At 41.7% G+C, this 23,470-nt stretch overlaps 1 protein-coding gene across 2 annotated transcripts in view; it reads right to left on the bottom strand.

Annotated features, from left to right (window-relative positions):
* The window catches only part of ITGA8 (integrin subunit alpha 8), a 180,137-nt gene extending 165,064 nt beyond the window's left edge, over positions 1–15,073 (bottom strand). Inside the window, exons 1-2 of one of the 2 annotated variants that reach the window (XM_064592014.1) lie at positions 14,593–15,073; positions 13,765–13,898 (exon numbers count right to left, since the gene is read on the bottom strand). In XM_064592014.1, the coding sequence (XP_064448084.1) occupies positions 13,765–13,898; positions 14,593–14,798 (340 nt within the window). In that variant the 5' untranslated portion in view covers positions 14,799–15,073. The remainder of the gene's footprint in view (positions 1–13,764; positions 13,899–14,592) is intronic. The other variant, XM_064592013.1, reaches the window with a different exon arrangement.
* Positions 15,074–23,470: the final 8,397 nt, after the last annotated feature.

The following is a 23,470-nucleotide window of genomic DNA, read 5'->3' as shown; positions in this document are numbered from 1 at the left end:
CCAACTTGATTTTTTAACAACCAATAGTGCCTAGCCAGTGTTCTTCAGACATTTGTTTAGTAATAATACAAATGAGTTTTCTATATCATATAATATCATTTGAAATGTTTTTCATATGCCAGTTAACTCAGGTCGTACATAAGGTTTGTTCTGGAAATACAAATGGACTTTTGTTGGTACACTGCAAGTGATTTTTTGGGTAGATGTTCTGTTAATTTATATGATGCAGCTAGGGGAGCAAATATTAATAAATGAAAGACTCATCTCTCCAAAGGGAAATGGTAAGCCACCTCTGGCAGATCAGATTAAAAACATGAAGTAAAACAAAACAAAACTTCCCTACTATGACATGAAAGTCTGAAAAGCAGAGCTGAATACACCTGAATTGTATAGAGACATCACCTTTGACCTCATCTGCTCCAACCCACCCCACTCATCTGCGCTGACTAGAACAGTTTTCTCTTTCAATTCACCTGCGCCTGGGACAGACACACAGCTCACACAGGCACACCCATGCACACACACATACACATACACATACACATACACATCAAGCTTCAGCTCTGACCTTTAATGATGCCCTCTCTGAACAGCTGTCCCTGATACACACTAAGCCCCCCTCCAGACAGAGACAGGAGCCCTTCTTCTGCACACCTAAAACCTTCTTCACTCTCTGCTTGTACAGTACTTGTCTCAGACTACAGCTGCCTGACACTGATGCTCTTGTCCATTGGACTTGAATATCACATGGTCAGAGAGTATGTCTGTCTTGTTCGCTTTCTATAGCTAGTAAAATGGTGGCCCCATGAACCAAGCCAGGGGCTCAGCATGCATCCTTGGCAATCAGCAATGCTGCACTCTCAAATGCCATTTGCTAGTCAGTTCCTGTTGATTTTTTCTTCTGAAGCCCTCTCAAATCCGTCCATTTTTTCCATACCTGTTGCCACTCCTCTAGTTGTGACCACCATTTCTTTAGCCTCAGTTTCTGCAACAGTCTCCTGACTGGTCTCCCTTCCCCCCGGTTTGCCACTTACAAATTCATTCTCTATCCTGAAGCCAGAGTTCTCATACCACCCTTACCTCACCAGTTCATCTCTTCGTTCCCAAGCACAGAGATTTTCTTTGAGCTCCTTGAATTCCTCAGACTTTCTCTCAGCTCTAGATTTTCTCACACCTGGTCTCCAATGTCTTGGCCATAGATACAGCTGGGGAAATGACAAGTCTCAATATAGCTTCTATGTCAGATTAGCAGGCACACAGCATGCTTCTGTTTAGTGCCCAACAATTTATTTGCTTCAAGAAGTAATGAAAACCTCTCAGCAAGGGAATCTCAGGAAGCAGATTAAATGACATAAATCTCTTCAATATGACCTCAAAGCAATGCTTTTAAATACAGGATATGATTGGGTTTCAGGATGAAGGCTGTATAAACTTGCCTCCCAATAACGCTTGCAAATGTATTTACACTAACTCCTGTCATATGCTTGCATTTTCCTTGGGATCTCATCTCTGCTGCCAGAAGATGTAGTAAAAAGGATCCCAACCAGTCATTTAACAAGATGGTTCATTTTGTGGTTAAAAAAAAAAAAAAGAATCAGCATTTCCAATGGCACATAAGATCAGCTTTTCAGAATTCAAATCTTCTGTGTCTGCAGCATATCCTCATGGAAGATTAACACTCAGGATGGAATTGTTCTCTGGGAGATCTTAAATCCTATCCCAAATGAGTAGAACCACACCGTAAGATGGGCAGAGGCAAAAATTTATTCCTTTCACAAATAAATTCAGATTTATAAATTTGCACGGTCCCTGCGCACTGCCTGCTAATCACTCCTGTGACTTCACTACTCAGTTCATTCCACCCTGGGACTACTCTTCACACTTCCTCAATCTCCCAACCTTCTCATGCTACCTTCTCATGCTCAGCTGATAACTTCACTTCTTATTTCATGCTGTCCCCTTTGGTCCTCTCATTTTCTCTCCCGAAAACTCCACCGCAACCACTTTTATCAGCAATAACTTCCCGTTGCCAAAGCAGATGTTCCCATTTCCATCCTCACTTCACTCCACCTCACAAGACCTGCTTCACTGGCTTCATGACTTCTTCCACCTCAATGGCCCTCTTTCCCAGTGCTTGTTACACATCCTCCTCAATTCTCCAATATTTCTCCAAATGTTGGGATGCCCCAGGACACAATCTCAACCGTGATCTCTCTCTTCTCATTCTCTTCTCTCTTCTCTTGGCTGTGTTTTGCTTCCCCCTTCTCCCACTATACTCAATCCCCAAGGTGTGGTTCTGAATATCATCCACATACTCATGACTTCCAAATCTCAGTCTCCAAGCCTCTTGCTTGAGCTCCAACTTTACTGATCCACCTTCCCATGTGACCTCACCTGGATGTCTAATAAGAAGCTCAAATTTCACCTGTCTGGATTGGACTCCTAGTATTTTTTTTCCAAGACTTGCTCCTTTTCTATTTTTCCCTGTCTCTGTCCCATTCCTCCATTACTCAGCTCAAAATTCTCTCTTTCTTCCACACCTTTCATCTGATCCGTAATGAAATTCTACCGCCTGAAATTCTACCTTAATGAAATTCTACCATTTCAAAGGAACCCAGATCTAACCATTTTTCAACCCTAACTGCTATCGCCCGACCCTAACCATACTTCTCTGTCAGTCAACAATGGGGATAGTTTTCCATCTAGTTTCCTTGCTTGTCTACAGTCTGTTAAACTGATCCTTGGAAAAATATGATTCAAATTATCTTGTCTGTCTACTCAAAACCACCAGTGGCTGCCCATCATTCCTTGAATAAAATCCAAAGCCTTGACCCTGGCCTTTAAGGTACTTGCCTATATACTTGGCTCTCTGGTCTCATTTTCTGTCACTCTTTCCCTAACTTACTTCAGTCTAGTCCAGTGGCCTCCATCTCCCAAGGACACCCTCATCTCCAGATTTCAACAATGACTTCACTGCAAGCTGGAACACTACCCAACCCTCAATACTGCTTCATTCCCTCCCTCACTTAATTTAGATATTTGCTCAGATAGACCACCTCCTCAATAAAACTCTAACCACATGTAGTAAGCAAAATAAGAGTCCCCCCAGATTTTACATCTTAACCACTCCCAAATCTGTGAATATTTTAGGTGGCATGGCAAAGGGGAATTAAGTTTGCTAATCAGCTGACCTTAAGATAAAGAGATTATCCAGGTGGGACCATTGTCATAAAAAGGATTCTTTTTTTTTTTTTTTAAAGATTTTATTATCTTTGAGAGAGAGAGAGAGAACGAGCAGGGGGAGGGGCAGAGGGAGAAACAGGCTTCCTGCTGAGCAGGGAGCCTGATGTGGGACTCGATGCCAGGACCCTGGGATCATGACCTGAGCTGAAGGCAGACACTTAACCAACTGAGCCACCCAGGCACCCATAACAAGGATCCTTTGGAGTGGAAGATGGAGGCAGGAAAGGAGGGCAAGAGACATGGCAGTGGGAGAATGACTCAGCTTGACATTGCTGGTTTTGAAAATGCAGGAGGGCCATGAACCAAGGAATGTGGGCAAATCTCTGGAAACTGGAAAAATCAAGGGAATAGGTTCTTCCCTTAGAGCCTCCAGCAGGACTACAACTGCCAAAACCTTGATTTTAGTTCAGTCAGACCTATTTTCAATTTGGCCGCCAAAACTGTAAGACAATCAGTTTGTGTTGTTTAAAGTCGCTAAATGTGTGGTAATTTGTTACAGCAGCACCAGGAAAATAATACCCACCCAATCTAAAATAAATACATGAGTACACACACACACCACTCATTGTTCCCTTGGCCTTACCTTCCTTTTTCTCAGTTTGTCACTGGCTATGCACTGTAAACCCCATAAGAGTTAGGTAAGGCCTTGGGCTCTGTTCAGAACTGTTTAGAACAGTATCTGCTTGTAGAAATTATTAACACTCTTCTAGTCACTGAAATTTGATTTTATTGTTTGCTAACAAGAAGCTTTACTTTCAACTCCATTGTTGTCTTAAGATAATGTTTTCATAAGTAAGGTTAAAATTTACTGAAAGGCACTTTGAGGGGGGAAAAGACATTGTGATTGAATAGCATGTCCCCCAAGGAGCCTGATTGAAAGGATGAAGGACATTCAGTCTTGCCAGACAATATTTGTGGTAGAGAATGGAGTCCAGGTGGATCAGGTTAAGGACTGATTTTTGGTATAAAGTTTTGTTCATATCTTTGTGTCTGCTGACAGAAACACCTTCGTTTCCTTGCCATGTATCTGCTCTCTACCATAATGTATGAGGGTTGGGACTGTAGTCCCAAAGAACCATTTCAGTGTCCCCAAAATATGTCCTACAAAATATGTCCAGTAGGGATAGAAGAAAAACGAGTTTTAATCACATTTTTCAAAGACAACCACTTTTATTGCATTTCCTCTCTGGTATTCTTTTAAAGGTTGTAGATACAATTTTGTTAAGTGTGGATAAAAGAAGAAGTGTGAAATAAGTTGGCATGGCCTGCTTTGGCCTACCAAATGTGAGGAAAACTGGTAAATGTCAATTCTAGGCAGATGCTTTCACAGACAATGTGCAATTTTCTACCTGCCTTTACAGTTGAGGTGACCTTGAAAGCACACAGCAACAAGGAACCTCCACTAGCCTGCGTCCTTGGGTGACTTGAATAAACAGAGCCTCCTTACCAACTCATATTAAACATACAATGTGAGCAAGCAATACACCCGAGTTATTTGAAACCAGAGATTTGGACTCCTTTGTTACCACAGTAATACCTGGGTATGTTTTGGCCTTAGAAATGTGAAGATAAATAGTGACTACCAATAAATGTTCTCTCTTACAAACCCAGTGGGTTGCCTTAGTTCATGAATTCTCAGTGCCATTCCTAGGAGAACATGCATTATGAGTCTTACAGATGTGTGTGGCGGTTAATTTTATGTGTCAACTTGACTGGCTCAAGATTTTTGACTGAACGTTATTTCTGGAGCTGTTTGTGAGGGCGTTTCCAGATGAAATTAGCATTTGAATTGGTAGGATCTGTACAGTGGTTTGCCCCCACGAGCAGCCCCTTCTTGTAAAAGGCTCTAGAAACTGTTATGGCAGACCATCAAGTCTATATTCCTATTGATTCAGGGACAATCGAAAATGAAAACAGGCAATACTTCTGTATCTTCTTCTTTTTACACATATAATTGTTACTGAAAACATCCTTGGTCTTCAATATTTGGAAACATAAGTACCCATACAAAAATAGTGCATTTTTAAACTACTCCACCATCTATACATAATCTTCACAACCCTTCAGTGAACTCAATAACTTCATTTAGAAAATTTTGCATGTTTATTTTTACCAATATTTTTCCTGATCATAAATAAATACCTGTTCGTGGTTTTGAAAATGAGGTTCAAAAAATGCATTTAAAAAAAGAAGAAGAGGGGCGCCTGGGTGGCTCAGTCGTTAAGCGTCTGCCTTCGGCTCGGGTCATGATCTCAGGGTCCTGGGATCGAGCCCCGCATCAGGCTCCCCGCAGAGCGGGGAGCCTTCTTCTCCCTCTTCCACTCCCCCTGCTTGTGTCCCCTCTCTCGCTGTCTCTCTCTCTGTCAAACAAATAAATAAAATCTTAAAAAATAGAAAGAAGAAGAAAAAAATCCAATTTTAATCACATGTCCCAAAGACAGCCTCTCATCCTATATCCCTTCTTGTACTCTTCGACAGGTCTAGATACAATTTTGAATTTTATGTTTTTCACTTAACATTAAAACCATTTCCCATAGTGATTAGGCCATACTTTGCTTGACTACCCATATTGAAGATATTTGAAAACATTACTTTTTCAGTGTTTATGCCTCCTTTCTTCTAAAAAAGGATTGGCTACAGCTTCAGAATTAATGTCTAAAACGTATTTCCCTTTGGGAACGGCAGGAAGAAAGAAGCCGGAAGTACCAGAAAATCATGACTGGGAGAGAAGACGTTCTGGATGTTTGAGGACGTGGGCCCAGGGAGAGCAGAGCCATGTGTGTATGTGTAATATACATTTGAGAGATACCCAGTGCTGTGATGTATCGTGCTAAAGACATAAGTAGCGTGAGCGATGGGGGAAGCTGGAGACATCTGGGCAAGTCATAGCGGATAACAACCGAGACACATGTGAAATGGAGCCATAACCTGAGTAGGGGGAGTTGGCTTCATCCCCTACACCTGTGGGGAGATGCTGTGCATAAAGTGGGCTGTGTACCGTCCCTGCATAAACCTATTTCTGTAGTAATGGTGTGTGCCTCTTAATCTCTACACTTCCCGGAAACCAGGGCAGATGCATGCAGAGGCTTTTGCAATATCATATACAAATCTGTGTCCATATGTCAGGTATCAGAGGTAAAGAATAAAACTGAACAAATGTTAATATGTACATACGCTGAGGGTAGTTACGCTGGTTACGATAACTATAATATGTGTTTGAAATGAGGTCTCCTTAGTTTAATGATTACCAATGAGGGGTCCCACGTCTGAATTTCAGTAAGGATAATATTACACAAGTATGATGCTTCATTGCAAAGGTTTATTCTTATTCATCATGTTTTCATTCACAGTTCTCTTGCCATACTCTGAACATATAATCCTTTAGTTAAAGAATGATAAAGAAGGTCCTACATGATGATCTGACTGATTGTTCCCCCTTATTTAGAGGCAGCAGCCTAAGCTCTTCAAGGGTAATATGTGTCTCCTTATGCTGCCAGTTATTGTTACATCAGACCTTTCCATAGTCCGGGAGCTTAAAGACCACATGCTCATAGCAAATGGCCACAAAACCAAATTGAATCCCTACATCGAATAGACAACTCTCTAGCATTCTTCATAAAAATTTTCTTTCTCATTTTTTTTTCACTTACAATCAGTAAGATTCACTTTTGGTAATACATAGTTCTGTGGGTTTTGACAGATACACACAGCCATGTATCCACCAGCACAATCAAGACACAGAAAGTTCCATCCGTGGGCTTACCCCCTGCTCCTCAAACTCCCTTGTTCTGCCCCTTTGGAGTCAACACCTCCTTCCCACCCCTAATGCCTGGCATTTTTATAAAGATTTATTTGTAATCCATGCCTTATTTCTACCAAAAACAATTAAAATGGTAAATGGTCACTTTTACCAATGTTTGTGGATCTAGAAAATTTTGCAGATCTTGGCCATATACAAAATATCAGAGATCCAGCAACTGATCTTTCTGCGGGACTGAGATTTAACTTTATTTCTTCCAAACTGGTGTGGGAGCTGCCTGGCTAAAGTCCAGTGGAATAATACTGGTGTATTAGGTAGATTATTTTAAGTATAAATCACCTATTGGTGAACTGTGATTGCTTATGTACCTTAAATATCCATAATAGAATTAAAACTATTTTTAATCTATTTCAGGGTTTCATTACATAGGTGCACCTTGCTTGATGCATTAAATATGTTTTTGTAAGGATATACTTAAACTGAACTTTGAAAATTAAATATTATTTTCTAGGTGAGTGCTTTTAATAGGATCAATAATTAGTCTATCTATCTTCCTCAAAAATCTGTTTGTGTATCTGGATGGTGTCAGTCAGGGTGCACCTGCTCTGAACTTTTTTTTTTTTTAAGATTTTTTATTTATTTATTTGAGAGACAGAGAATGAGAGACAGAGAGCACGAGAGGGAAGAGGGCAGAGGGAGAAGCAGACCCCCTGCTGAGCAGGGAGCCCGATGTGGGACTCGATCCTGGGACTCCAGGATCATGACCTGAGCCGAAGGCAGTCGCTTAACCAACTGAGCCACCCAGGCGCCCTGCTCTGAACTTTTTTGATAAGATTGGCAATACTCTTCATCAACACCGTGCACAGATACAGGGCTCTTTATACACAACAGGTAAAGTTTGAATGCACACATCTCAACTGGTCACCTTCTACATCCAAGTGCTTTTTTCTGCTTTCAGAATAATTTTAAGACAATTTCCTACCTTTCTTCCAGAATGCTGCAGCCACTGCACCAGCTCTTCCTGCCAAGAGCTTGGAAGCCTGTTCCATCTCACAGACCTCTAGTTTCTTGAAAGAATTTTGCAGATTAGGCAACAGGCGCCTGATGCTCATACTACTCAACTGGCCATAGAGCAGATCTGTTTCCCATTTCTAGTTAGAGTTTCAAGGACTTCCTTTTTCTAATTGCTTCCTCGGCTGCTATGTGCTGTAGGGACCACAGCCTCCTCCCTTCTCGTATCAGGACTCGGTTGCATTCTGTCACATGGAAGTCCGAGCCGTTTGGGAGAAGCTTAGGGATGTTGGCTGCATCTGTCCGGGCAGTGTGTCAGGTGTGGTGGCCGTCATGAGTTGCTTCCAGAATAAGTGGGCCATCCAGCTAAACCACCCTCAATGATTCAGTGGGGTCAGCAGTGAATATATATGTATCTCTATATGTTTCTGATTAGCAGCACTTATACTAATTATTGCATTATGAATTCTTCATGGAGCAGGTTCTATTTGAGTTGCCTCCCCCTCTTTTCCACTTTCTTTTTTTAAGATTTTATTTATTTATTTGAGAGAGAGAGAGAGAGAATGAGAGAGAGAGCATGAGAGGGGGGAGGGTCAGAGGGAGAAGCAGACTCCCCGCGGAGCAGGGAGCCCGATGCGGGACTCGATCCAGGGACTCCAGGATCATGACCTGAGCCGAAGGCAGTCGCTTAACCAACTGAGCCACCCAGGCGCCCTCTTTTCCACTTTCAACCGAGCTTCCCAAAGCCCAGATTTCTGCTGTCCATGAGTTCTGTCACTTTTGTGTTATTTCCTCTGTCATTTACTTGATAGCTCTGACCTACATTTTTCTTCTCTTTGTTCCTGAACAAAACCTGATTTCGTTTTGAGGAAGTTGGAAAAAGCAAGACTTATGCGACCAATATGTTTCCCAACCCTCACATGAGAAAAAGGGCACATCCAATATTATCAAAAAGCAACCTTGTACCAGTCACAGTGCCAGATGCTTTAAGCTGCTTCTTATTGTGGGCTCACTTAACACAAAATAAAACAGACCCCCTCACCCAAAGGCTTCCGGTCCCCAAGCTAAAACACAATTCTAACAAAAATCTTACCATTACAGAGCTTTGAAATATCTTAACCAAACTGTCTTCCATTTTAGGGTTTCATTTTGTTGTGGTTGTTGTTTTAAACACAAAGGTACTAAATTAAGGCCAGGCAAATTCTAGTACTTTTTCTCAGATGCCTTCCAAATCTCAATGCCACCGCCCACCTCTTCCTGTTCATTCTTCATGTGGGTCCCTAATTGCCAGTGTTCCCAGCTGTCTTGCCTCCATTACTTTTCGTGTTATGATGATTATCATCATTAATTAGCACATGCCATTATCTTTCTCCTCAAAATGTTTCATTTGTGTATTTAAAATAATCAGATATTTGCACACTACGCCTTTGCCATGAGTTTGCCCTTCATCATTCCAAAGATGAGGCTCTATTCATTCTGTTTCTTCCCTCCCCCTTTTAGCAGGGGGGCTCTAATCTAGCAGTTTTATTTACTCCACACATGGGTTTGGAAAATGTAGGAAAAAGATGAAATGAACCTTGGAGTAGATTTAGAAAGGAGAGGCATGAATTTGGCAGATGTGATGTTTTAAATTGTTTAAGACACGGGGCACAGTCTAGACAGTTCCTGAGGCTAAAGTGAAAGAAATCAATTTGGTGAAGGGGGGATTTTATTCTAGTGAAGTAAGAGGGAAAGATAGACGGGAGATGAGAGAAGTGCTTTTTTGCAAGCACTTGATTTTGTACAGAGGAGGAAAATTATCTACTCTTTGCACTTGGCACCTCCCCCCCCCCCATATGCTTCCCTCAGGTTTCCCTCCTCCATACTTGAAAGGACCACAGATTTTAATAGTATTCATGCATTTGAAGTGTTAGGCTATTTCTGGCTTCCTGGTTTTTCATTCATGATGAGAAGTAATTTTTAAGATCCAGGTTATGCGATAAGGTAAAAATAACATAAATGATCATTTAATGAAAAAAAATGAAACAAAATGGAAGTTTAGAAAAGAAAAAAGGCAGTTGACCTTACAATTGAAGTTCAAGATCACAACCAGATTCGGGGACTAAATTATAGGCCAGTGTCCTTCAATGCCTAGGTTGAGAGAGTTTGTTAGGTTACCACCGTGAACACTAAATTGTAGTCACCCCAGGCGGCTTGAACAAGTTGAAACAATGTCATTAAAAGGTCAAATTTACTGTAAAGCCAGATGGAGAAAAGACGGGGAAGTCACGACTATCTTTTCAGAGGAATATTTGCAGTATGATACATATTTATGCCCGAGACATGGTGCTCTATTATGTGAACATCAGTTTGTGGGCGCTCAACACTCAAAGCCACTACTTTGTCAAGCAGAGAAATTTTCTTCTTCTTTTGGGAAAACTGTACATGGCTGCCAACAGGCAGAGATTAAGACAGGAGGCCGTTGACTGGGGACACTGAGGGGCCATAGCACGCTGTGAGGAGCTGTGGCAAACCAGCAGCGTGGACAACCTATCATCCCCATCAAGACAAAGCCCTCCTTCTATGACCTCTGCTCTCCACAACCCTCGACCCCAACTGCTTTTCCCTTCTAGATCTTCTCTGGAAGATCATTTTCATTGGAATTTGTGAAGGTAATTGGGGGTTGAGGGGAAGGAGGTGGGGAAGGCAGGGCAAGCAGGGCGTCAGCTCCATAGGAGCCAACCCTGAATTTGCTCCCCATTAGGAACCGACTTCTCCCAGTCCTGGAAGGAAGGCAGGGTGAAGAGGCAGACTCTGTTCCAGGCAGACCTTTTTTCCAACCCTGTGTCTACTGCTTACCATGGTGTGGTCTTGCACGTAACTTTTTTAACACCTTTGATGTCAGTTTCCTTATTCATAAAATGTGTTTTATGGGTTATAAATAAGTTGTATAAGTGGCTGGTACGTAGTAGGTGATCAATAAATATCAAGCATGTGGTAACATCGACTGCCAGACCCGGAGTCAGCAACACCTGTGTTTCTGCCTTTCATCTTTGGTTCCAAGATCACACTGTGCCCAAAGAACAGGGACTCCAACTGCAAAGAGCCCCATTGTTTGGGGTGCCTGGATAAAGAAATCGGTAGAAATGATGTGTTGCGCGCTAGCACCCACTCAGTAGCCAACAAGGAGCCCCCGGGGTCCTCAGATTCCTTTTGCCCCACCATTCCCAGTCCATTCCCAACAGCAACCAAGGTTCCTGGGCCCACAGTACCCCCTGATGGCTAACATGGAGAACTTTCTTTTCTCAAAGACTTCTCAGTGGGACTCCCCCAAGCTTTCCCAGCTCACTGCTTTGTTCATTCCACCATGGACCATTCATTTCTCACAAACGTATGACTTCCTCTGCCTTGCTTCTTTTTTATCTTCATTTTTTGCTCAATTATTTCAGAAACATCAATCTCCCTCCCCGTTTCTTCCCCTTATTTTGTTCCATTTATGAATCCTCAAATCACTACAGTTATGGTTGCTAAGTATAATAGTAGGAAGAGGGCATCTGTCTACAAAACAACAACAACAAAAAAAAACCACAAAAAAATCCAAAAAACCTCCATTCATTTAGAAGTCAAATAAGATATAGTGTAGAACCAACAGCATTATTCTCTAGAGCCCTTTGAGAGATCCAGATGTCTTCCTCAGAACTTGCACAGAAGGGATGCCATTCACCCCTGGCTCTTTCTCCAAGTAACACTGATCTTTTCTCGACATTCTTATTATTTTTCTGTTTATTTAATTGCTAAAACTGTGCTGGTTTGTCCCCTACTGTTTCACTACAAATATAACTCCCCTACAATAAGGGTTTAGTGCATTCCTGTGGGCTGTTCTGGAAACCAAAGCACAATCTTGCAGCATTAGTTCTCCATGGGAAAGTGAATTCAGATCTCCAAACAGTTGCTCTAGAAGGAACTTTTGGAAAATTTACCTATTGTAATTTAACATTGGAAATTTTTTGGTTGGGAGTGTTCAGTTTTTAAAAATTCATATTGTTGTCTGTATTCTCTGGTTTTCATCTGTTGAACGATGACATCTACTGGGATTAGTACTTAGAAAGGTATTCAGATGTGACTTATCTGGGCAGACATCGGTTCTTCTTTTATCAAAGGAAAAATATACTAACCAGATCCTGATTTGGGATGTTATAGGAATGTTCTAGCAGGTTACAAAATTTATGTCCATGACTATAGATTGCTTCTTGGTAAAAATACAAGATTTAAAAATGTAAATACTTATTTCCCTTAACTTAAATTCAAATAATACTATTGATTTATGTCTTTATTTATCAAGGCTTAAGTTTTAGAGTCTTTTAAAAATACAAATACAAATGGTTTTGATATGGATTATTTAAAAAGCCATTAATTTTATGCTTAATCCTGATTTAGAAAATTTATTCTCAAACGGAAGTAGGTCAGTAAGCAGAAACATTTAAAATCCCAATTAAACAACTAGTTAAAAGATATCTTTTACAAGTTAACATCAAGTGGCTTAATTTTTCTAATTTCTAATACATTTAAAAGTAAAAGCTTATGAAAATTGGTACGAAGTAACTGAGTTACTTAATAAAATGGTAGAGGAGCTATGGTGACTATATCCAGACACATATGAAAAACATAATTTGAAAATGCTTTTATGAAGTATTTTCCTAATTTGGTCATAATTCAAGGTAAGCCTTGCATAGGATTTTTTTTCCCCTTTGAAATGGTTTTCATATTGATAGAATCAAAATTATCTTATTTTTTAAGATAGAAAGTTGCAAATCGGATAAAGTAACAGGTAAATACAACCCATCCACTTTCACCAAAATGCTGTGAAAATGGATTTTCTACATACATTCTAAATGCACACTAATGTAACAATGATGAAGAATGATGTCATAAAAATAGTTGTGTGGTGCAAAAGGTATCTTAAATGACTGATCATCAAAAAACATTATTTGAGTTCACATTTTTCTGAAAAGAGATATTTGGTTCCTGATAATGTATACCTTTTGAATTCATAAAGTTTTAAAGGTACAAATTAAAACATTCAGTGTTAATGTTTTAGAAAGCGTTACGGTAAAATTATTTTCTCAGGACCCAAAGAGAAAACACGAGAGGAAACCTAACCAGCCTGAATTGGTTAAAATGTATTTTCCCTTTAATTAAATAAGAAACATCTGTCTAGGGATTTTGGAAATGAATGTAATCCATCCACACTCTGCCTGTACTAGTTTGCCTCCAATGTCCAATATTTTGAAAGAAAATTCTTTCTTTCTGTAAAGAATTAAACAGCAACATGGAGTGATGTCTGGGTCTTATAGCAGCTGAGTCTTGCCTCCGGAGTTTGGGCACTGGAAATGCTAAGGGTCGGTCTTTTCCTGGATTTGTCCTTGGGAAACAACCAAACTCTCCATAATCAAGGTTAGGGTGGAGCATTTGTATTTCTTCAAAGCATCCACTCACCCTGAAAACGCTCATCTTGGGACAGTAAGGAAACAGAAGGTACTAGGACGCACCCAAATACTCAAGGTCAAAATACCAAGGTTCCCTCTCTGGGGTTCACGCGACATTTTCCTCGCCTTCAATCAGGCTTAAGCTGATTTCTCTAGGAACCTGAACAGCCCACAACACAGACTCATCAGACAGGCCGAGTACAAACAAAATGGGGAATTAACTCCAGGATGGCTCTGGTTCCTTGAAACCAGGACCCACCGTTGAGAAGGACAGATATCACTTACTGGTGTTGTCAAACGGTATCTGCTTGCACTGCGCAGACCCCTCGGCGGGCCAAGGACAGTAATAGACGGCTCCCCCTTCCACGATGTCTGGCTGGCTGGTGTTGGCTTTGGGCGCCCCCACCAAGACACTCGCTCTGCAAAAGGATTGGAGAAAATCACTCCCTGGCAATCATAAAAGTGTGCACATGCGATGCAGTCTCCCGTAGCAGCGTGCTCACTGAGACTAGGGTGGGGGTCGGGGCAGAAACGTATTTATGATGGAGACCGACTGTCAAACTTGATTTCCTGTTGGAAACCTACGGGCGCCTGAAACCTGGTTTTGAAGAGGGTGCAAATCGTCCCAATTCTTCTCTAGGTGGAGCTATGTATACAGTGAGATGAGAGAAAAGGGGAAAGAAGTAGCAAAGGACAGAGCCCAGCTGCTTGTAGCCGACAGCACTTGCGCCCAGACACTTAATTGTTACAGACTATGCATAAACAGACCGTGTTGTGGTCCGTTGTTTTAACCGGCCTGAGTCTGTTCGGTCCCGGTCTCCCCTTTGTATGGTGCTCGAGTCTTTGCTCGCGTCCTGGGAGCTCCCCAGGACTTGCGTTTTCTATGCAAGTGGCATGTCTCTACTTCAAAATTCCCAAGGCGCATCTAGCATGGAAGGGGGACAAGAGGCGGGGGAGCCGGACGGGACCCCAAGTGCGCAGCGGGATGGAATCTCAGGAATCTCCTTCCATCGAGCTGCGGGGACAGGCGCGGGTCCCCCGGCAGACGGGCAGGGACCCAGCCTGTGGCCGGGTTCGCCCCCGCGCGCGAACTCCCTGCGCTGGGCGACTTACGTGCGAGCGGCAGGTATATGGAAGTCCACCGCGTAGCCGAAGTAGCTGCCCTCGGGGCCGCTGTACACCGTGAGCTTGTCCACGTCCAAGTTGAACGCCTGCGAGCCGGGGGTCCACAGCACGCCCAGCGCGGCCGAGAAGCACCAGAGGGGCGCGAGCGGCTGCGCCCGGCTGCCCCGGGGACCGCGGCGGGCCCCGGCAGACATCGCCCTCCGCCCCGGCGGGTGCTCACCGGGGAGCGGGTGCCCAAGACACCGGCCCGGCTCCTTCGCGGGGGCGGCGGGTGGCGGTCCGCAGGTGCCCGCGTCCTGGGTCGGTGCGCGCGTCGCGTCGGCGGTGACAGCCCCCGGCTCTCCTCCGCGCGTCCTCTGAGGTCTGCTCCCCGCCTGCTCCCCGGCCGGCTCAGGGGCTGGCGGAGGGGATGCCAGCCCTCCTCTGGCAGCGGGAGGGGGCCCGGCGCTCTCACAGCGCCTCCTAGCGGCGGGTCCGCGGGCTGCGGGAGGGAGCCCCGGAGACCCCGGGCCGCCCGCGCCCCTGCTGGAGGCCGGCGCCAAGAGCCTGCTTCGGCCGCCCGCCTAGCCACTGCAGTCGCATCTCAGGGACGATCTGAATCTCGCACATGCCAATTCAGGCCATTGCTTTTGGGAGCTATGCCCCCCCGCATGGGACGAGAGTATGCTGTAATTTCTCCTCAATGGAAGAATGTGAGAGCGTACCCCACCACGAGGCGAGATAAAGCTGGGCTCCTTGCATCACCTCTGCAGCCTGATGACCCCTCAGGGTCCATCCGTGTGTTCGTCTGCGGCTGAGCTCTTAAATCCAACAATACACTTTTCCACCCCCACCCGAACCCCCTGCAGGGTAACTGGTAAAACAAAAACAAAAACAAAAAACCCTTTATTTAGCGCTTTCTTAAAGGCACGTAGGCCATGTGAATGCCTTGATACTAAATCTTCCGTGGCCCTGTGTAACTGTGATGAAGAGTAACAAAGTTAGAAACGTTCGAATTAATGATTTACCCTCAGCGGGGGTAGAAGCTGTAGGTTGGAATCTACAGGAGTCCAAACCTCAGTTCCAATTCAGGGGCACTATTGCTCTCTTTTTTGTCCTCTGCTTGGAGGAGGGACTGAAGAATGAGTAGGATGAAGAAGAATGGTATAGATGCTCACATCACACGCTCTTATGGGGAAACAGGGCTAATGGGCGAACAGAGCGATTAAGTAAGGGTTAACCTGGGGAGGGGGTGCAGGGGATGGAGCTAAATAGCGAGGGAGTGTAGAGACAGGAAAGGTAAGCAGTTTCCAAAGTATTTTAAGGCAAGTTGGTGGCAGATGTAGACTTGGCCTGGAATTGGAATAAGAGGCTTGGATTTAGGCATTATGGGCAGAAAAGTTGAGGGGAAAAGTATCACTGACACCAGGCTGGGAGGAAGGGTTGTATAAGGGATAGAATAAAAGAGTGGGTCAGGGAGTGGCAGGAAATAGGGACAGATCTCCGGAGACAGAGGATCTTAGTAACAAGAACATTTACTGAGGCTGAGAGAGCCAGTTCTAGAGCGGAGGCATGACTCGCGCACAGGGATTCAAAACATTTGCTGGCAAGGAGGTGGGGGGAGGGGGCGGGTAGCAGTTGTTAGAAGCAAGGGAAAGCCAAGGAGCTATCGCCCAGATGCACTGGGTGATGAGGACGTTGACCTGATTCACAGAAAGTAGGGGGGGGGAGAAAGCCACTGAGGCAATGAGAAGGGAAAAGGTCAGAGGATTAATGGCAGATGAAAGTGAAGGAGCATCCAAGGTGAGTGTGAAGGTATCCAGTTAGAAGAGAAGAATACAAACAGTAGCCATGGGCAAGGAGAGGATGGAAGGTCCGTGGTGAGTCAGATGCTGGGCTTGTTGAGCCTGAGTTGAGTCTGGCAGCCCCAGAGGCTCTGGAAGCATAAATTTCCAGCTGTGGTCAGTCTGGCAGGGCAGATTTGGGAGGCTATCCACAGGAAAACTCTGAGCCCACTGAAAAGCTGGACTTTCTCCTCTCTCTCACATCAGACCTCACTTGGTAGCTTGATTTGAATTTTATGTCTTTATCTTTGCTTGTCTTATCCCCGTAAAAATTGTAAAAAAATCAATAAGCTATTGGATTACCTGGCAAATCATCACATCTGGATAATTTCCTAACTGGATAGTCCTTTTCCAGACAAGGACTTAAGAGTAGATGGTAGAAAACTTTTTTTCTTAGTCCAAAAGTCCATTTGTGTTGGACATGGAGTCTTGGGCTCTGGTCAGGTTACAATGTTAATAAAAGTGATGTTCCCTGTAGTAAGTTTCAATGAATAGTTCATATGCAACATACACATGGTCACATTCAGAGCTGTTACTGACATTGAGACGAGGGGATAACCTCAACTCGATGGCTTGCTGACACTGGCATGTTGAAATTTGGAAATTCCTCATATTGCAGGCAAATATTAGGTAGGAAAGGAATACCTAACTAGGTTGAAAGTAGTAACATTGTCTTAGACATGTGCTTGGCCCCCGTACCGACTTACTGGGCAGAAGTCACTATATAGTATAAAATGCTTTGATTTGTAGAGGGCAGCACATCACCAGGGTATCCCCTTTTGTACTCCCTTGCTTTGCAATATTTCCAGCGTATTCTTTATCCTTGTATTCAAAATAGAGTAGGTAGGGAAAGAGAATTCTACTTACTGCCACACAAATGGGTACATGTACTGTTCCTCTTTTCTAATACACACTTAGTTCTTAACTTACACAATAAACTTATATTCTTAATGGCATCCCTTTCCACACCACAGATGAGTGCATTAAGGTTTGGAGAAATGCAATAATATCCATATTTATAGAGCAAAGAAATGGTATAATATGAACCCAGGACTGTCAGATATCAAAACCAGTTCCTCATGCTATGAGGTCTAGAAGAACATTTTTTAAAGTTGTGATGATCATGAGAAGTCACCTTTCTAAAATTAGCAAACTATACTGGGCTGACCCTTTGGGCATGCCTGTGAGCAGTGATTGAGAGGTGGCATAAGGCAGCTGTGCACTTCTCCAAGAGGTCTTGGAACAAGGTTTGGTGGTACCCTGGTATTGAAAGAGTGGAGGGAAAGCAAACTAACTTGAAGCTCTTTGACCTCCCTGGGAGGCCAGAAGCCTGAGAGAGTAGTAAATCTCTGAAGAAGCCAGGCAAAAAAAAAAAAAGAAAGAAAGAAAGAAAGAAAGAAAGAAAGAAAGAAAGAAAGAAAGAAAGAAAGAAAGAAAGAAAAGAAAAAAAAACCCTGCAATAATTACAGGGACAGGATAGGTCTGAATAGGTGTCTTGTACATTTCACTCTTCTGACACATGGGAACCATGCCAATCAGTAAGGCCGGGGTGCTGTCAAAGAACACATGGACAGTGACAGGTCTCATGCTGAATGAGAAGTTTGACATTTTAAAGGTCTGCTAGCACTGATTTATTTGTCAGAAAAGCAAGTCTGGGAATTGTTTATCATGCATGTGAGTTTGTGTGTATGTTTAATACTGGGAAAGGTATACATCGTTGTTTCCCTAAAAAGAAAAGAACCCAAAGGTCAAAGATGGAACAGATTTGGCCCAAACTCTCCAAAAATAAATAAGTAAAAAGCACTACAGGAAAAAATGATCTCTGGGTTGCAGCCATGTACTGAATACTTAAAAATAGAGATGCTGTAACATTTAACCATTAGTGCATACTTTTTAACAGAAGACCAAATACATTTGTGACTTAATAACCAAGTGTTATTCCTACTATGTTTAAATCTATTTCTTTATGTGATAAAGTGCAATCCTGCCTTCAGATCAAGAGGTAGGAGAATCCTGACATGATTAATTCATTCATACAACCACATTTTCACTATGTTAATTAAACCATTTACAAAATAAGCCAATGTAAAAACAGTGTGTTCTTGAAGTTTCCAATAGCTTGAAAAATGAATGCACCAAAAATGAAAGGCAGTTTTTCAATTTCATCTTGTATTTTAGGTAATGATGGAGGAGATGATCTTGGGTTTTTCTTTTGCTCAACTATGCTCAGTTTTTTTGCATTATTAGAAACAACTGATTACTAGAAACCGGTCAGTTAAACTTGGGGCAAACTTTTAAATCCATCAAGTGTCTCTGCTAACACAAGCTTATGTCTGCAAATTTTCTATTCTGGTACCTGGAGGGTGACTCTAATTACAGAAAAATCTTTTTTTTTTTTTTGTCTTTTTGATAATTTTGTTCGTAATTCTCTTTTGTGATTTCCCTTCATGATTTTACTAGCCACTTTTGAGTTACAAGGGCACAGCCGTGGTCCCCGTGTTGGCAGATGTTCAAACACAGCCCACAGTTTAGTTGCAGGAAAATTCCCACTAGTCAAAAACAGACCCTGACTTGATCTCTTTTTAGAATGAGCCTTTTTAAAAACAGCTCTGCTTTAAACAAAAAATAAAAATAAATAAAACAAGTCTTCCTCTAAAGGGAAGGTAACTAAGGAAAATAATGCTCTTTCAAATCCTTGACATCTGGGGATAAATCTTCCTGAGAGGCAAATCCCCAGGGGCACCTGAACGTATACTCGGGATCTTGAATGATTTACAGGTTTCCGTTAGGGCCAGTTTGCTCCAGAATCCTGAAGAACCTACACAGGTCGGCTGGGTTGGTGAGGTGGGCCTTTTACATAACTACTGGTCAAAGTGACTGAAGCAAACTTCTGGGGGCCGGGGGGGCTCAGGGAACTCACAACATCTTAGCTGTCAACTTGGACTATGGCACCTGGGGAGTCCAGTTCCCACAGAGCTTATGTTCGAGGCCAAACCTAAACTTATGCTGCCAGGGCCAAATAAGGCCGTAGGGATATATTCAAGAGGCTTATTATTATTATTATTATTATTATTAAATTTCAGTAAGGTTAAACCTTAACCTGGCTCAGGGCAGTACCATGCTAGTCTTTGGGAAAGAGGGTCACTTAAAATGAGGAACCAGGCATTCTTCCCCACCTGTGCACATACCAGGTGTCTTAGTCCATTCAGGCTGCCAAAACGAAATAACACAGAATGGGTAGCTTATAAAAATCAAAAATGCATTTCTCACAGTCCTGGAGGCTGAAAGGACTGTAGGTGGGAAGTAATGGAGGAAGTCCTCCAATTGCAGGAGGACGGGAAGGCTGGAGCGTCTGATTTGTTGATATGAGTGTGTTTTAATTTATTTTTATTTTAAGATTTTATGATATGAGTGTGTTTTAAACCTCAGGCTAGATTGCTGTGTTTATTCAGCCTCTGGAAGACACTGCCAGGGTGCCTAGGACTGCCCTCTAGTGTCTGTGATCCTATGGAATTTTCTCATGAAAAATAATTTAATCTCACAACTACTTCGATGGTTTTTTTTTTTCATTAAAATGTTTCCCACTATTGAGTTGATCTCTCCTACATTCAACACTGTCTTTGTCTCCTTGTTATGGCTTTGCAAATCATCAGGTGAAAGAGAGGAAAAGAAGAAGATAGACAAGAAGGATGGAAGGAAGGAATTTGCCCATAAAAATAATATTTCTTATTTTTCCAGCTAACTGCAAAATCCAAATCAGATTTCCATATCATCCATGTAAGGACTGTGTCCGATTCCACCTCACTTGCGTACTTGATTTTGTGGTTTGTTTATTCATTTTCTTTAACCATTCAGCAAGCCTGAGCACCGGCTATGTCTTAGGCACTCTGCCAGCCCTCGAGACACAATTGTGAGCTAAAGAAATAGAATTTCCTCCCTACATGGAGCCTATGATCCAATGAGGAGTTAGGTGGCAGACAAGCTAGCCACCTGATAACATGATAATTAATGGATAAATTGATAAGCTCCAGGAGCAAAACTAAGAAGGTGTGCTTTGAGAATAATGGGGGTGAGGGTAAGGTGGAGAAGCTTTTATGAGATATTTTTCCTCAAAGAATACAGACATGCGACAAGCCAAAGAATAAAACACACTGTTCATGCCACAACTTTAAAAATATATATATGGTTATAATCCTGTTCACCCAGATCTGGAAAACAAGGAATCCTATGACTTGTTTGGGGCCATTGACTTAGAGAAGTTTAGTTTTAGCAGAATTTATCTGTGTACAGGGAATCAAGTTAGGGCATTTAGAGCTCCTAGGGTACCAATGTATTTTGTCATCTGTGTAACTTACGTAAAAAGGCCTCCTACTCATTCATGACAGTGAGTTACACATGCCCATGGCCTTGATCATTTCAATTCCCTCTGTTCAAGAATGCCCTAATTTGTTTCCAGTCTTAGCAGTCTTCAAGAGAACAACTTGAAGGTTGGAAGTGGATTTTTGGTCTTCTACTTAGATTGCTTAAAACGTGACTAACTGACTTAAGTTGACCTTTCTGGTTTTTATTGTTTTGACTTATTAAAAAATGTGTCCTTTTCCCAAAGGCCTCTGGGCACATGCACAAAAAAACAGAAATATGACAAGTTAAATTAAAGCCAGCAGATGAAAGTTAAAATACCCTCATAAAGGAAAAAGAAAGACGCCAAATCGAGTTACTAGAAGGAGAAAACTAAACCAAATGGATTAGGCTTAGCCCGGTTTTCAGCTGTTTGCAAGGAGGACTTGTTTAACGTAGATCTTAGAGTAACTTCCTACAAAATCCCCGAAAAATTTCGCCACTACTTAGTATGGTACCAAATCAGGGAAATAATGGTAATCCCAAAGAGGGAAGGGCTCTAAATTGTAATTATTTTTCTAATAATGTTGGGATTGTTGTTCAGCCCTTAGTCACTGTGTGATCTCACTCATTTGCATCTCATTCTTGCAAGGTGAGAGGTTAGCCCTAAATATAGTGGACATTTCTCTCTTGAACCCTAAATTTCTGCTGTCAGCTCAATCATGGTATGATTCTCTTTGGAAATCAATGCTGTTCATACGTGTTGAGGCTGTGTATAATGTAGGCATTAAGAGCATGAATTCCAGAGCCAGATATCTGGGTCCAGAGCCTAGTTTTGCCACTTACCTATAACACTATGGGCAAGTTACTTACCATTTCTATGCCTCAGTTTCCCCAACTGTAAAGTGAGGACACTAACAATATATCACAAAGACCTATGAGGACTCAACGAGTTGAAATGTATAAACTTATATGAGAGCCCATATGAAAAGCAATATAAGGGTTAGTCATTATTATTACTTACACTTCTAATTGGTTATGGAATGACATTATCTTTCCCTCTCCATTATCTACATGTGCCTACCCTTCACCAGGGACATCAGATATTCACTATTTGCCTGACCCTATCCTGGAGATGATCATACTCACAACCACTGTGCCTTGTTGTCTTGGTTGAGCCCTCTCAATTAATACTCCTTTGGGCAATAGCAGTTTGTAGAGAGGTTACCAAAAAATCTTGAGGGTTTTTTTTTTTTTTTCTGGTGGGTAACAAGTGATGTTTCAGGCATATTAATTTAAAAGTTATGTAAATAAGGGAGAAACAGAGAATAGTTGGTACATAGTTATATTGGTCTACATGTGAAAAATAAAGATCAGAATTAAGGAGGTACAATGCAATGACAATGGGTAGTCAAAAGTTTTGTTTTTGGTGTGTTGTGTGAAGTTGTGATTTTTTTAAATGTATACTTCTATACTTTTAAATTTGAACTTTTTGAATCTCTGGGTTACTGTCTTAAAAAAATTCTCAGCTAGTATGTTTTCAAATATTGTTTCTTTTCCACTGTCATCTCTTTTTGAGATGCCAATTAGGGTATGTTTATAACCTTCTCATAGTATAGTCTGTCCTCTTATTTTATTTGACATTTTCCATCTTATTTCTACATGTTTTATCTTAATATTTTTCTTCTGATTTATCTTTCATCTCACTGATTATCTCTATAATTGTGACTAATCTGCTGTTAAATCAGTCTATCAAGTTCTGCATTTTGGTTAGCGTATCCTTAAGTTACAGAATTGCTATAGGTTATTTTATTGTCATAGTTTCTAGTTCTCTGCCAAAGTTACTAATCTTATTTTTATTTTATTAAACATTTTCAGGGTTTAAGTTTTTGTCTGTTAACTTTATTGTGTGAATTGTGGGGGAGGGGTCTGTTTATATTATCTGTTGTTTCTCTTGTGTTTTGGTCACATCTTGTCTCTTTGTGTGCCTCTTACATAGCAACATTTTAAAAAAATTAAGTGCCAGATATCGTATATTAGAAGACACACAAGTAACCTAAGGCCTAGAATGAATCTGTCTTATCCAGATAGAGTTTACACTTATTTCTGGCAGGCTTCTATGAGCAACAATACGGCTAACTCACTTTAATCAATTTTCATAGATCAAGATGACTCAAATCTGGGCTTCTATTCCTGGAAGGGCCAATCTATTTCCAATTCATCCTTAGAGTGTAAACTGTTGGGGTCTTAATATTAAGTGTGGAATATTTACCACTGAACAAACTTCTTCCAAGACCATGGGTTACAATTTTTGTTTCCTTAACCCAGTAAGCCCTTCCCACCCCAACCTCACCTTATTCCATTTCATTAGAAAAATAAAAGATTCTTCTAGGGAAACATGGCTCCAGATATTGGTTACTAAGTCTCATGGACATTGGCTCAGCAATTCCTTTGTGACTTATGAATGCCCCAATACCTTTAAAACTATGGAAAAAATACTTTGTCAACTTCTAAAAATTGTACTTAGCAGAAGGGTTAGTCTGAAATATCTAGTCTGGCATTACCAGAGTTTGAGTCTGGATAATTTGGGTGAATAATGGTGCTCCTTTTAGAAATGTAAAATTCTAATGTGAGACTTAGTTTAGGGAAAAGAATTTAGCTTCAAATACTTTTATTTTTTTTATTTTTAATTTTTTTTAAATTTT

The sequence above is a fragment of the Mirounga angustirostris genome, unplaced genomic scaffold (genome assembly GCF_029215605.1).
Source record: "Mirounga angustirostris isolate CCGP_5_RB_7025 unplaced genomic scaffold, mMirAng1.0.hap1 SCAF_5, whole genome shotgun sequence".
NCBI classification, from domain to species: domain Eukaryota; kingdom Metazoa; phylum Chordata; class Mammalia; order Carnivora; family Phocidae; genus Mirounga; species Mirounga angustirostris.
The sequence above is the reverse complement of the archived record's forward strand: the minus strand, read 5'-3'. Positions and strand labels throughout refer to the sequence as shown.